A 14,500-nucleotide genomic window follows, 5' to 3' on the forward strand; every position below is an offset into this window, starting at 1 on the left:
GATCGATACACAGGTGTACCTTGTGCTGGGGACTAACGAAAGGCCACTCTAAAAATGTGCCATTTTTGTCACAACACAATGCAACAAATGTCTCGCATTTGAAGAACCGTGGAAATCGGCATGCTGACTGCAGGAATGTCCACCAGTCATTGCCAGAGAATTTGTTGTTCATTTCTCAACCAAATTGGGAGGCCTATTCCCTCCCAGGCCCGTCTGTGCCCCCGGCCTTCATATATTACGGCCTAGTTAATTTATTTAAATTGACCGATTTCCTTACATGAACTGTAACTCAGTAAAATCTTTGAAATGATTGTGCTTATATTTTTGTTCAGTATACACATGAGTTCCAGCACTACAAATTGAGTGAGAAATATCATCATTTTTTTGTCCAAATCTCATTTCGATATTGTGACAACAAATCAATCCATCTCCGTTAAAAACAACTGACTAAGTATCCAATCTACCATCAATCGGTGTCAGTACTGCGGGGGGGGGGTAAAAGTATCACTCTGCCTCTAGCTTGGTTTTCCTAGACTGTCACATTGTCAGTTTAACCAGCTTGGCATTTCTTGTTCCATGGTTAAAAATTCAAACCCGTTTGTATTCAAAATACCTCCAAAAAAAGGTTTTCTCCAGCCAGCAAGAGTCTAACCACACGCTGCCTGTACGACACCAGTTTATCATTCAAACATCGGCGTCACGCTTCCAACACAAATATCTTTCATTTAACTGTGTAAATGGTGTTTCTCAATATGCATTCTACCGTGCTCCGCGCTCTCACGCTCCGAGTTCGTTCATCTGAAGACGAGAGAGTGGAGAACACATAAAACCTACAATTACAGCAGCACTCCCCCTACTGTATTACCTCACGCTTAGCAGCACTCCCCCTACTGTAATACCTCACGCTGAGCAGCACTCACCCTACTGTATTACCTCAACCTGCACCTCCCCCTACTGTATTACCTCACGCTGAGCAGCACTCCCCCTACTGTATTACCTCACGCTGAGCAGCACTCCCCCTACTGTATTACCTCACGCTGAGCAGCACTCCCCCTACTGTATTACCTCAGGCCGAGCAGCACTCCCCCTACTGTATTACCTCACGCTGAGCAGCACTCCCTCTACTGTATTACCTCACGCCGAGCAGCACTCCACCTACTGTATTACCTCACGCTGAGCAGCACTCCCCCTACTGGATTACCTCACGCTGAGCAGCACTCCCCCTACTGTATTACCTCACGCTGAGCAGCACTCCCTCTACTGTATTACCTCACGCTGAGCAGCACTCCCCCTACTGTATTACCTCACGCTGAGCAGCACTCCCTCTACTGTATTACCTCACTCCCCCTACTGTATTACCTCACGCTGCACCTCCCTCTACTGTATTACCTCACGCTGAGCAGCACTCCCTCTACTGTATTACCTCACGCTGAGCAACACTCCCCCTACTGTATTACCTCACGCTGAGCAGCACTCCCCCTACTGTATTGCTGAGCAGCACTCCCTCTACTGTATTACCTCACTCCCCCTACTGTATTACCTCACACTGCACCTCCCTCTACTGTATTACCTCACGCTGAGCAGCACTCCCTCTACTGTATTACCTCACGCTGAGCAACACTCCCCCTACTGTATTACCTCACGCTGAGCAGCACTCCCCCTACTGTATTACCTCACGCTGAGCAGCACTCCCCCTACTGTATTACCTCACGCTGAGCAGCACTCCCCCTACTGTATTACCTCACGCTGAGCAGCACTCCCTCTACTGTATTACCTCACTCCCCCTACTGTATTACCTCACGCTGAGCAGCACTCCCTCTACTGTATTACCTCACGCTGAGCAGCACTCCCCCTACTGTATTACCTCATGCTACACCTCCCCCTACTGTATTACCTCACGCCGAGCAGCACTCCCCCCTACTGTATTACCTCACGCTGAGCAGCACTCCCCCTACTGTATTACCTCACGCCGAGCAGCACTCCCCCTACTGTATTACCTCACGCCGAGCAGCACCTCCCCCTACTGTATTACCTCACACCGAGCAGCACTCCCCCTACTGTATTACCTCACGCTGAGCAGCACTCCCCCTACTGTATTACCTCACGCTGAGCAGCACTCCCCCTACTGTATTACCTCACGCTGCACCTCCCCCTACTATATTACCTCACGCCGAGCAGCACTTCCCCTACTGTATTACCTCACGCTGAGCAGCACTCCCCCTACTGTATTACCTCACGCTGAGCAGCACTCCCCCTACTGTATTACCTCACGCTGAGCAGCACTCCCCCTACTGTATTACCTCACGCTGAGCAGCACTCCCCCTACTGTATTACCTCACGCTGAGCAGCACCCCCCCTACTGTATTACCCTCACGCTGAGCAGCACTCCCCCTACTGTATTACCTCACGCTGCACCTCCCCCTACTGTATTACCTCACGCTGCACCTCCCCCTACTGTATTACCTCACGCCGAGCAGCACTCCCCCTACTGTATTACCTCACGCCGAGCAGCACTCCCCCTACTGTATTACCTCACGCTGCACCTCCCCCTACTGTATTACCTCACGCTGCACCTCCCCCTACTGTATTACCTCACGCCGAGCAGCACTCCCCCTACTGTATTACCTCATGCTGCACCTCCCCCTACTGTATTACCTCACGCTGCACCTCCCCCTACTGTATTACCTCACGCTGAGCAGCACTCCCCCTACTGTATTACCTCACGCCGAGCAGCACTCCCCCTACTGTATTACCTCACGCCGAGCAGCACTCCCCCTACTGTATTACCTCACGCCGAGCAGCACTCCCCCTACTGTATTACCTCACGCTGAGCAGCACTCCCCCTACTGGATTACCTCACGCTGAGCAGCACTCCCCCTACTGTATTACCTCACGCTGAGCAGCACTCCCCTCTACTGTATTACCTCACGCTGAGCAGCACTCCCTCTACTGTATTACCTCACTCCCCCTACTGTATTACCTCACGCTGCACCTCCCTCTACTGTATTACCTCACGCTGAGCAGCACTCCCTCTACTGTATTACCTCACGCTGAGCAACACTCCCCCTACTGTATTACTTCACGCTGAGCAGCACTCCCCCTACTGTATTACCTCACGCTGAGCAGCACTCCCCCTACTGTATTACCTCACGCTGAGCAGCACTCCCTCTACTGTATTACCTCACTCCCCCTACTGTATTACCTCACGCTGAGCAGCACTCCCTCTACTGTATTACCTCACGCTGAGCAGCACTCCCCCTACTGTATTACCTCACGCCGAGCAGCACTCCCCCTACTGTATTACCTCACGCTGCACCTTCCCCTACTGTATTACCTCACGCCGAGCGGCACTCCCCCTACTGTATTACCTCACGCCGAGCGGCACTCCCTCTACTGTATTACCTCACGCCGAGCAACACTCCCCCTACTGTATTACCTCACGCCGAGCAGCACTCCCCCCTACTGTATTACCTCACGCCGAGCAGCACTCCCCCTACTGTATTACCTCACGCCGAGCGGCACTCCCTATACTGTATTACCTCACGCTGAGCAACACTCCCCCTACTGTATTACCTCACGCCGAGCAGCACTCCCCCCTACTGTATTACCTCACGCTGAGCAGCACTCCCCCCTACTGTATTACCTCACGCTGAGCAGCACTCCCCCCTACTGTATTACCTCACGCTGAGCAGCACTCCCCCCTACTGTATTACCTCACGCTGAGCAGCACTCCCCCCTACTGTATTACCTCATGCTACACCTCCCCCTACTGTATTACCTCACGCCGAGCAGCACTCCCCCCTACTGTATTACCTCACGCCGAGCAGCACTCCCCCTACTGTATTACCTCACGCCGAGCAGCACTCCCCCTACTGTATTACCTCACGCAGAGCAGCACCTCCCCCTACTGTATTACCTCACGCCGAGCAGCACTCCCCCTACTGTATTACCTCACGCCGAGCAGCCCTCCCCCTACTGTATTACCTCACGCCGAGCAGCACTCCCCCTACTGTATTACCTCACGTTGAGCAGCACTCCCCCCTACTGTATTACCTCACGCTGAGCAGCACTCCCCCTACTGTATTACCTCACGCTGAGCAGCACTCCCCCCTACTGTATTACCTCACGCTGAGCAGCACTCCCCCCTACTGTATTACCTCACGCTGAGCAGCACTCCCCCCTACTGTATTACCTCATGCTACACCTCCCCCTACTGTATTACCTCACGCCGAGCAGCACTCCCCCCTACTGTATTACCTCACGCCGAGCAGCACTCCCCCTACTGTATTACCTCACGCCGAGCAGCACTCCCCCTACTGTATTACCTCACGCCGAGCAGCACTCCCCCTACTGTATTACCTCACGCCGAGCAGCACTCCCACCCTACTGTATTACCTCACGCCGAGCAGCACCTCCCCCTACTGTATTACCTCACGCCGAGCAGCCCTCCCCCTACTGTATTACCTCACGCCGAGCAGCCCTCCCCCTACTGTATTACCTCACGCCGAGCAGCCCTCCCCTACTGTATTACCTCACGCTAAGCAGCACTCCCCCTACTGTATTACCTCACGCTGAGCAGCACTCCCCCTACTGTATTACCTCACGCTGAGCAGCACTCCCCCTACTGTATTACCTCACGCTGAGCAGCACTCCCCCTACTGTATTTACCTCACGCTGAGCAGCACCCCCCTACTGTATTACCTGCACGCTGGAGCAGCACCCCCTACTGTATTACCTCACGCTGAGCAGCACTCCCCTACTGTATTACCTCACGCTGCACCTCCCCCTACTGTATTACCTCACGCCGAGCAGCACCTCCCCCTACTGTATTACCTCACGCTGCACCTCCCCCTACTGTATTACCTCACGCTGCACCTCCCCCTACTGTATTACTCACGCCGAGCAGCACTCCCCCTACTGTATTACCTCACGCCGAGCAGCACTCCCCCTACTGTATACCTCACGCCGAAGCAGCACTCCCCCTACTGTATACCTCACGCCGAGCAGCACTCCCCCTACTGTATTACCTCACGCCGAGCAGCACCTCCCCCTACTGTATTACCTCACGCCGAGCAGCACTCCCCTACTGTATTACCTCACGCTGCACCTCCCCCTACTGTATTACCTCACGCCGAGCAGCACTCCCCCTACTGTATTACCTCACGCTGCACCTCCCCCTACTGTATTACCTCACGCCGAGCAGCACTCCCCCTACTGTATTACCTCACGCTGCACCTCCCCCTACTGTATTACCTCACGCCGAGCAGCACTCCCCCCTACTGTATTACCTCACGCCGAGCAGCACTCCCCCTACTGTATTACCTCACGCCGAGCAAGCACTCCCCCTACTGTATTACCTCACGCCGAGCAGCACTCCCCCTACTGTATTACCTCACGCCGAGCAGCACTCCCCCTACTGTATTACCTCACGCCGAGCAGCACTCCCCCTACTGTATTACCTCACGCCGAGCAGCACTCCCCCTACTGTATTACCTCACGCCGAGCAGCACTCCCCCTACTGTATTACCTCACGCCGAGCAGCACTCCCCCTACTGTATTACCTCACGCCGAGCAGCACTCCCCCTACTGTATTACCTCACGCCGAGCAGCACTCCCCCTACTGTATTACCTCACGCCGAGCAGCACTCCCCCTACTGTATTACCTCACGCCGAGCAGCACTCCCCCTACTGTATTACCTCACGCCGAGCAGCACTCCCCCTACTGTATTACCTCACGCCGAGCAGCACTCCCCCCTACTGTATTACCTCACGCCGAGCAGCACTCCCCCCTACTGTATTACCTCATGCTACACCTCCCCCTACTGTATTACCTCACGCTGAGCAGCACTCCCCCTACTGTATTACCTCACGCTGAGCAGCACTCCCCCTACTGTATTACCTCACGCTGAGCAGCACTCCCCCTACTGTATTACCTCACGCTGAGCAGCACTCCCCCTACTGTATTACCTCACGCTGAGCAGCACTCCCCCTACTGTATTACCTCACGCTGAGCAGCACTCCCCCTACTGTATTACCTCACGCTGAGCAGCACTCCCCCTACTGTATTACCTCACGCTGAGCAGCACTCCCCCTACTGTATTACCTCACGCTGAGCAGCACTCCCCCTACTGTATTACCTCACGCTGAGCAGCACTCCCCCTACTGTATTACCTCACGCTGAGCAGCACTCCCCCTACTGTATTACCTCACGCTGAGCAGCACTCCCCCTACTGTATTACCTCACGCTGAGCAGCACTCCCCCTACTGTATTACCTCACGCTGAGCAGCACTCCCCCTACTGTATTACCTCACGCTGAGCAGCACTCCCCCTACTGTATTACCTCACGCTGAGCAGCACTCCCCCTACTGTATTACCTCACGCTGCACCTCCCCCTACTGTATTACCTCACGCCGAGCAGCACTCCCCCTACTGTATTACCTCACGCCGAGCAGCACCCCCCCTACTGTATTACCTCACGCTGCACCTCCCCCTACTGTATTACCTCACGCCGAGCAGCACTCCCCCTACTGTATTACCTCACGCTGCACCTCCCCCTACTGTATTACCTCACGCTGCACCTCCCCCTACTGTATTACCTCACGCTGAGCAGCACTCCCCCTACTGTATTACCTCACGCTGAGCAGCACTCCCCCTACTGTATTACCTCACGCTGCACCTCCCCCTACTGTATTACCTCACGCTGCACCTCCCCCTACTGTATTACCTCACGCCGAGCAGCACTCCCCCTACTGTATTACCTCACGCCGAGCAGCACCCCCCTACTGTATTACCTCACGCTGCACCTCCCCCTACTGTATTACCTCACGCCGAGCAGCACTCCCCCTACTGTATTACCTCACGCTGCACCTCCCCCTACTGTATTACCTCACGCTGCACCTCCCCCTACTGTATTACCTCACGCTGAGCAGCACTCCCCCTACTGTATTACCTCACGCTGAGCAGCACTCCCCCTACTGTATTACCTCACGCTGAGCAGCACTCCCCCTACTGTATTACCTCACGCTGAGCAGCACTCCCCCTACTGTATTACCTCACGCTGAGCAGCACTCCCCCTACTGTATTACATCACTCCCCTACTGTATTACCTCACGCCGAGCAGCACTCCCCTACTGTATTACCTCACACTGAGCAGCACTCCCTACTGTATTACCTCACTCTGCACCTCTCCATTCACTGACCCTTCTTCCAGCCAGGACAAAGGCAACAATAGAGACCAAACAAGATATTCTCAAAGTAAACATTTTACTTGAAAATTATCAGCTAGATATACAGTATGTGAATGGCAATCTAGCTAGTTTAACAGGCAAAAAACGACCTAAAACTAATGTTATGCAAGGTAGATGTCAATTCTTCGTGGCTATCTGACTGGACAGCAGCAGCTAGCCCCATTACATTTTTAGTCATTTAGCAGACGCTCTTATCCAGAGCGACTTACAGTAGTGAATGCATACATTTCATACATTTTTTATTTTTTTTCCTGTGCTGGCCCCCCGTGGGAAATGAACCCACAACCCTGGTGTTGCAAACACCATGCTCTACCAACTGAGCTACAGGGAAGGCTATATATGTCCACGGTCTTGGCTAAATCACTCTATCATGGCATTTTGTCTAATGTCATACCATTAAGTAGTAGTAGCTAGCCAGTGAGCCCTAATAGTAGTAATAGTAGTAGCTAGCCAGTGAGCCCCAATAGTAGTAGCAGCTAGCCCCAATAGTAGCAGCAGCTAGCCCCAATAGTAGCAGCAGCTAGCCCCAATAGTAGCAGCAGCTAGCCCCAATAGTAGCAGCAGCTAGCCCCAATAGTAGCAGCAGCTAGCCCCAATAGTAGCAGCAGCTAGCCCTAATAGTAGCAGCAGCTAGCCAGTTAGCCCTAATAGTAGTAATAGTAGTAGCTAGCCAGTGAGCCCCAATAGTAGTAGCTAGCCAGTGAGCCCCAATAGTAGCAGCAGCTAGCCCCAATAGTAGCAGCAGCTAGCCCCAATAGTAGTAGCAGCTAGCCCCAATAGTAGTAGCAGCTAGCCCCAATAGTAGCAGCAGCTAGCCCCAATAGTAGCAGCAGCTAGCCCCAATAGTAGCAGCAGCTAGCCCCAATAGTAGCAGCAGCTAGCCCCAATAGTAGCAGCAGCTAGCCCCAATAGTAGCAGCAGCTAGCCCCAATAGTAGCAGCAGCTAGCCCCAATAGTAGCAGCAGCTAGCCCCAATAGTAGCAGCAGCTAGCCCCAATAGTAGCAGCAGCTAGCCCCAATAGTAGCAGCAGCTAGCCCCAATAGTAGCAGCAGCTAGCCCCAATAGTAGCAGCAGCTAGCCCCAATAGTAGCAGCAGCTAGCCCCAATAGTAGCAGCAGCTAGCCCCAATAGTAGCAGCAGCTAGCCAGTTAGCCCCAATAGTAGCAGCAGCTAGCCCCAATAGTAGCAGCAGCTAGCCCCAATAGTAGCAGCAGCTAGCCCCAATAGTAGCAGCAGCTAGCCCCAATAGTAGCAGCAGCTAGCCCCAATAGTAAGCAGCAGCTAGCCCAATAGTAAGCAGCAGCTAGCCCCAATAGTAGCAGCAGCTAGCCAGTTAGCCCCTAATAGTAGCAGCAGCTAGCCCCAATAGTAGCAGCAGCTAGCCCCAATAGTAGCAGCAGCTAGCCCCAATAGTAGCAGCAGCTAGCCCCAATAGTAGCAGCAGCTAGCCCCAATAGTAGCAGCAGCTAGCCCTAATAGTAGCAGCAGCTAGCCCTAATAGTAGCAGCAGCTAGCCCTAATAGTAGCAGCAGCTAGCCCTAATAGTAGCAGCAGCTAGCCCTAATAGTAGCAGCAGCTAGCCCTAATAGTAGCAGCAGTTAGCCCTAATAGTAGCAGCAGCTAGCCAGTTAGCCCTAATAGTAGCAGCAGCTAGCCAGTTAGCCCTAATAGTAGCAGCAGCTAGCCAGTTAGCCCTAATAGTAGCAGCAGCTAGCCAGTTAGCCCTAATAGTAGCAGCAGCTAGCCAGTTAGCCCTAATAGTAGCAGCAGCTAGCCAGTTAGCCCTAATAGTAGCAGCAGCTAGCCAGTTAGCCCTAATAGTAGCAGCAGCTAGCCAGTTAGCCCTAATAGTAGCAGCAGCTAGCCAGTTAGCCCTAATAGTAGCAGCAGTTAGCCAGTTAGCCCTAATAGTAGCAGCAGTTAGCCAGTTAGCCCTAATAGTAGCAGCAGCTAGCCAGTTAGCCCTAATAGTAGCAGCAGCTAGCCAGTTAGCCCAAATAGTAGCAGCAGCTAGCCAGTTAGCCTTAATAGTAGCAGCAGCTAGCCAGTTAGCCCTTTTGACTTACTATGGGCTTGCTATCTACGCACTCTTATGTATTGTAGGCAGATAAACATGCCAAAATTAACACAGTATGGATTTAACATATCAAGATTAAAATATTGAGAGACATGAAATGGGCAACATCAGTAGCTAGCCAGTTAGCATGCGATTGCTTTAGCTCAAATAATGTCCGCCATTGATTTCAAGAAACGTTGCGTAGTCGTTTACGCGTACTCGTCATTTTTCTGGCGCATACTTGGTTGAAACGCGCACTGATGCTTCAAAAAACATGTACAAAATGGTAGTATGCATCTTTAGAAGTGTCCCTCCATTTCACATAACTTTGATTTGGACTCATACTCCGACCTTCCTGCGCTCCATTTTTGCACGCTCAGCGCACAGTAGTACGCATTTTGAGAAACACCCTTGTCCACACTATCATAAACGCTGAACAGGTTCCTCTTTAGGTCGGGGACATGGTCTGAAACAATACAGCAAGGCACACAAAGCTTCTCAGAATAACACTGCAGCTCTAGGATCAGTTTTCCCATCTTAAATCATAATGAAGAAGCGGGACCTGATCCTATATCACCACTCCTTCCTACTGGGAGACTCTTTATGACCTGATCCTATATCACCACTCCTACTGAGACTATGACCTGAACCTATATCACCACTCCTACTGGGAGACTCTTTATGACCTGATCCTATATCACCACTCCTACTGGGAGACTCATTATGACCTGATCCTAGATCACCACTCCTTCCTACTGGGAGACTCTATGACCTGATCCTAGTTCACCACTCCTTCCTACTGGGAGACTCTTTATGACCTGATCCTATATCAACACTCCTTCCTACTGAGACTATGACCTGATCCTAGATCACCACTCCTACTGAGACTCTTTATGACCTGATCCTAGATCACCACTACTACTGGGACTCTTTATGACCTGCTCCTACTGAGAGACTCTTTATGACCTGATCCTAGATCACCACTCCTACTGAGACTCTTTATGACCTGATCCTAGTTCACCACTCCTACTGAGACTCTTTATGACCTGATCCTATATCACAACTCCTACTCTAAAGCCTTTTTGAATACAAGTCCAGATTGCTTATGTAACTAGCATAGCTGTCATATGATAACTTTTTTAGCATAGAGCTTTAGGAACAACTGCTGAAATAAAAAAACGGCTTGTTATTAAATACATTTCTATTGATTGATTTACTTTTTGTGTTGAGCCGAGTTGAGCTGTATCCTCGTCCAATAGAGAGGCTTCATGGGTCTGGGAGGCTCCACCACTCCTTTCCGGGGAGGTTTCTCCTGCGCCATGCTTAGAGCATACAGTCCCATGGGCAACGGAGGGACCAGGGAGCCCAGCGCACATGGTGGAGGAGGGCCACAGCCAGGAGGAGGAGGAGGAGGAGGAGGTCCACCCATCCCCATGCCAGGGAGAGGGGGTGGTGGTGGGGGCAATGCACCCCCTGGTAGAGGTGGTGGAGGAGGTGGTGGGGGCATTGCACCCCCTGGTAGAGGAGGTGGAGGAGGTGGTGGGGGCATTGCACCCCCTGGTAGAGGTGGTGGAGGTGGTGGTGGGGGCATTGCACCCCCTGGTAGAGGTGGTGGAGGAGGTGGTGGGGGCATTGCACCCCCTGGTAGAGGAGGTGGAGGAGGTGGTGGTGGGGGGGGCATTGCACCCCCTGGTAGAGGAGGTGGTGGTGGCATTGCACCCCCTGGTAGAGGAGGTGGTGGAGGAGGAGCCATGGAGTGACCAGGTAAAGGAGGTGGAGGTTTATTGCCCCTCTGTTGCTGCTGTTGGCACGTACAGACAAACGCTGGTGGGGCCTTGGGGGAGAAGGGTATGGGTAGGGACAGGGCCAGTTCTGGGGGGAGAATAATGGGACAGGAGGAAGACAGAGAGGACTCTCCTCCATCCTCGTTCACAAACAAGGGTGGCGGCATCTGGTCCGGTAAAGGCACTTTAAACTTAAAGCTTCCCTCCATAGGCGACGTCTGGACAGACTTGGCCTCCAGACAACTCAGGAGACAGTCAGTCTGTTGGTCTACATGACAGACCTCCTTCGCCATCCTCTCCTCAGTCTGTAGGTCTACATGACAGACCTCCTTCGCCATCCTCTCCTCAGTCTGTAGGTCTACATGACAGACCTCCCTGTACAGACTCCCCTCCACACTGCTCTCTGGCTCCTTAATGGTAATACTATCTCTGTCCATCAGGGGGTGCTGTTCCTCCAGCTCAGCTATTTTAGTCCTCAGGTCCTCAATGGTCTGTTCTAACTGCTGGATCACGTTGACGTGCTCCTCTTTCAGCTTCACTGTTTTCAGCACTGACTCCTCCTGGAGAGACAGAGAGAGAGGGGGGCCAGAGAGGGGGGGCCAGAGAGCGAGAGAGGGGGGCCAGAGAGCGAGAGAGGGGGGCCAGAGAGCGAGAGGAAACAGTGTTCATATAAACATTTAAAGCAATATATTAACTGTTATATTCAAGATATTCTTTGTTAGATGCAGAGCTTCTTGGAGAGGAGCTAAATGACATATGGAACAAGACAAGATGGCGGCTTTCAGAAGGACAATACTTCAACAACAAGGATCATCTCTAGGAGATATGGATGATAATAGATAATAAACATGGGAGAGATCTGAGTCTGCCAGGTACTGGTCAACACACACACACCAAGACCCTCACATATAACTGCTATTAAAGAGTATTCCACTAAACTAGTACAACTCTAAGTGGATGCTGCCCCCTTGTGGTTAACTCAGGTGAAGGAGGCCAGGGCTATTCAGGACTAGAGATACGATGCTATTCTCTCCAAAGGGAAAGACTGCACAGTCTTATAGAAACGCTCTCAGGTAAGGTTGGATGATTACCTATTGATTTTGGAAATCTTAACCGGTACTTTGCAAACTTAGTCTGAAAGTAGAGTGACTGACCTGAAGTTGGCCGACTTCTTCTCTCTGATGTCTCTTCAGCCCCAAGATGGCTGCCTGGTGTTCTGTAGGAAAAGAGAGACAGGATACTTCTATATTACAACCACACACGGTCAACTAGACCAGACCACATTCTTACTGGATGATATGTGACGATACAATGACTACTTCAATTCACAATCCGTACCATCATGCATTGTTGTTTTTTTTTCTTAGAATTAAATGAAAATTGACATTTAAATGTGAACATCAAAAGCTGTTATGTCTAAAGCCTCATTTCATATCAAACCAATAGTGAGGGAAAATGCAATATTACATTTAGCAGCCTGATTGTTTTAGGTGTCAGGATGTTTTGTTGTCGGGGGACAGAGGACAGGACGTTTGTCGTCGGGGGACAGACGACAGGACGTTTGGCGGGGGACAGAGGGGAAAGACGACAGACGGGACAGAAGACAGGATGTTTGTTGGGGGACAGAGAGGAAAGACGACGGGACAGAGGGGACAGACGACGGGACGCTTGTCGGGGGACAGAGGGGACAGACGACGGGACGCTTGTCGGGGGATAGAGAGGACAGACGACGGGACACTTGTCGGGGGATAGAGAGGACAGACGACGGGACGCTTGTCGGGGGACAGATGGGAAAGACGACGGGACAGAGGGGACAGACGACGGGACGTTTGTCGGGGGACAGATGACGGGACAGAGGGGACAGACGACGGGACAGAGGGGACAGACGACGGGACAGAGGGGACAGACGACAGGACGTTTGTCGGGGGGACATTAGAGGGTAAAGCTGTGCTCAGAATATCAATCCATCTTCGCCTGCCTAAGCACTGACTCAACGTTGCTATGCAACCTTGGCCCTTCCAAGAGCATGTGGGACTACAGACGGACACAGCACACGATAACTGACGAGCAAGGACACAAAGAAAGAGTTAAATGACCATGCAGAAACACATTCACAATGTAACTTACCTTCATGGCCCTCTAAAGGTATCAGAGCATGAAAGAAGAGAGATCCAGTTTAGAAACAAGGCTTTCCATAAATCTACACTGTTGGGTTAAAATCAACGCTAGTCATAAATTAACGCTAGTTTCAAGGCACAGAGATGCAACATCCGCTTAAAACCCCTGGTATAAAACATGAAGCTCAACTCCGCCCTGGCTCAGGGACAAGGCCACCCGCTCTTCCACCCTGGCCGAGGAACGAGGCCACACGCCCGCCACCCTGGCCGAGGAACGAGGCCACACGCCCTCCACCATGGCCGAGGAACAAGGCCACAAGCTCCACCCTGGCTAAGGGACGAGGCCACACGCTCTCCACCCTGGCTGAGGAACAAGGCCACCCGCACCTCCACCCTGGCTAAGGGACGAGGCCACATGCCCTCCACCCTGGCTAAGGGACGAGGCTACACGCCCTCCACCCTGGCTGAGGAAGTTAACGTTTCCAAATAGACGCCATCTGTAGAATCAGTGCTAGTGAGAGTTACAGGTGAAAACAACAGCCTGTAATTAGTAACTGTTTTGATGAGGGGCACCTATCCTCCTTGGTAGAATGTATTGTATCACAGCATCTACACGACTAGTCCCTACAGCATCTACACGACCAGTCCCTACAGCATCTACACGACCAGTCCCTACAGCATCTACACGACCAGTCCCTACAGCATCTACACGACCAGTCCCTACAGCCTCTACACGACCAGTCCCTACAGCATCTACACGACCAGTCCCTACAGCATCTACACGACCAGTCCCTACAGCATCTACACGACCAGTCCCTACAGCATCTACACGACCAGTCCCTACAGCATCTACACGACCAGTCCCTACAGCATCTACACGACCAGTCCCTACAGCATCTACACGACCAGTCCCTACAGCATCTACACGACCAGTCCCTACAGCATCTACACGACCAGTCCCTACAGCATCTACACGACCAGTCCCTACAGCATCTACACGACCAGTCCCTACAGCATCTACACGACCAGTCCCTACAGCATCTACACGACCAGTCCCTACAGCATCTACACGACCAGTCCCTACAGCATCTACACGACCAGTCCCTACAGCATCTACACGACCAGTCCCTACAGCATCTACACGACCAGTCCCTACAGCATCTACACGACCAGTCCCTACAGCATCTACAGCATCTACACGACCAGTCCCTACAGCATCTACACGACCAGTCCCTACAGCATCTACACGACCAGTCCCTACAGCATCTACACGACCAGTCCCTACAGCATCTAC

At 52.3% G+C, this 14,500-nt stretch overlaps 1 protein-coding gene across 1 annotated transcript in view; it reads right to left on the reverse strand.

Moving 5' to 3' along the window:
• Positions 1 to 14,500, reverse strand: part of LOC115183658 (formin-2) — a 103,381-nt gene that overhangs the window by 64,698 nt on the left and 24,183 nt on the right. Inside the window, exons 4-6 of the mRNA XM_029744763.1 lie at positions 13,217 to 13,228; positions 12,244 to 12,305; positions 10,523 to 11,649 (exon numbers count right to left, since the gene is read on the reverse strand). Of these exons, the coding sequence (XP_029600623.1) occupies positions 10,523 to 11,649; positions 12,244 to 12,305; positions 13,217 to 13,228 (1,201 nt within the window). The remainder of the gene's footprint in view (positions 1 to 10,522; positions 11,650 to 12,243; positions 12,306 to 13,216; positions 13,229 to 14,500) is intronic.

Source organism: Salmo trutta, unplaced genomic scaffold (assembly GCF_901001165.1).
Source record: "Salmo trutta unplaced genomic scaffold, fSalTru1.1, whole genome shotgun sequence".
NCBI lineage: Eukaryota > Metazoa > Chordata > Actinopteri > Salmoniformes > Salmonidae > Salmo > Salmo trutta.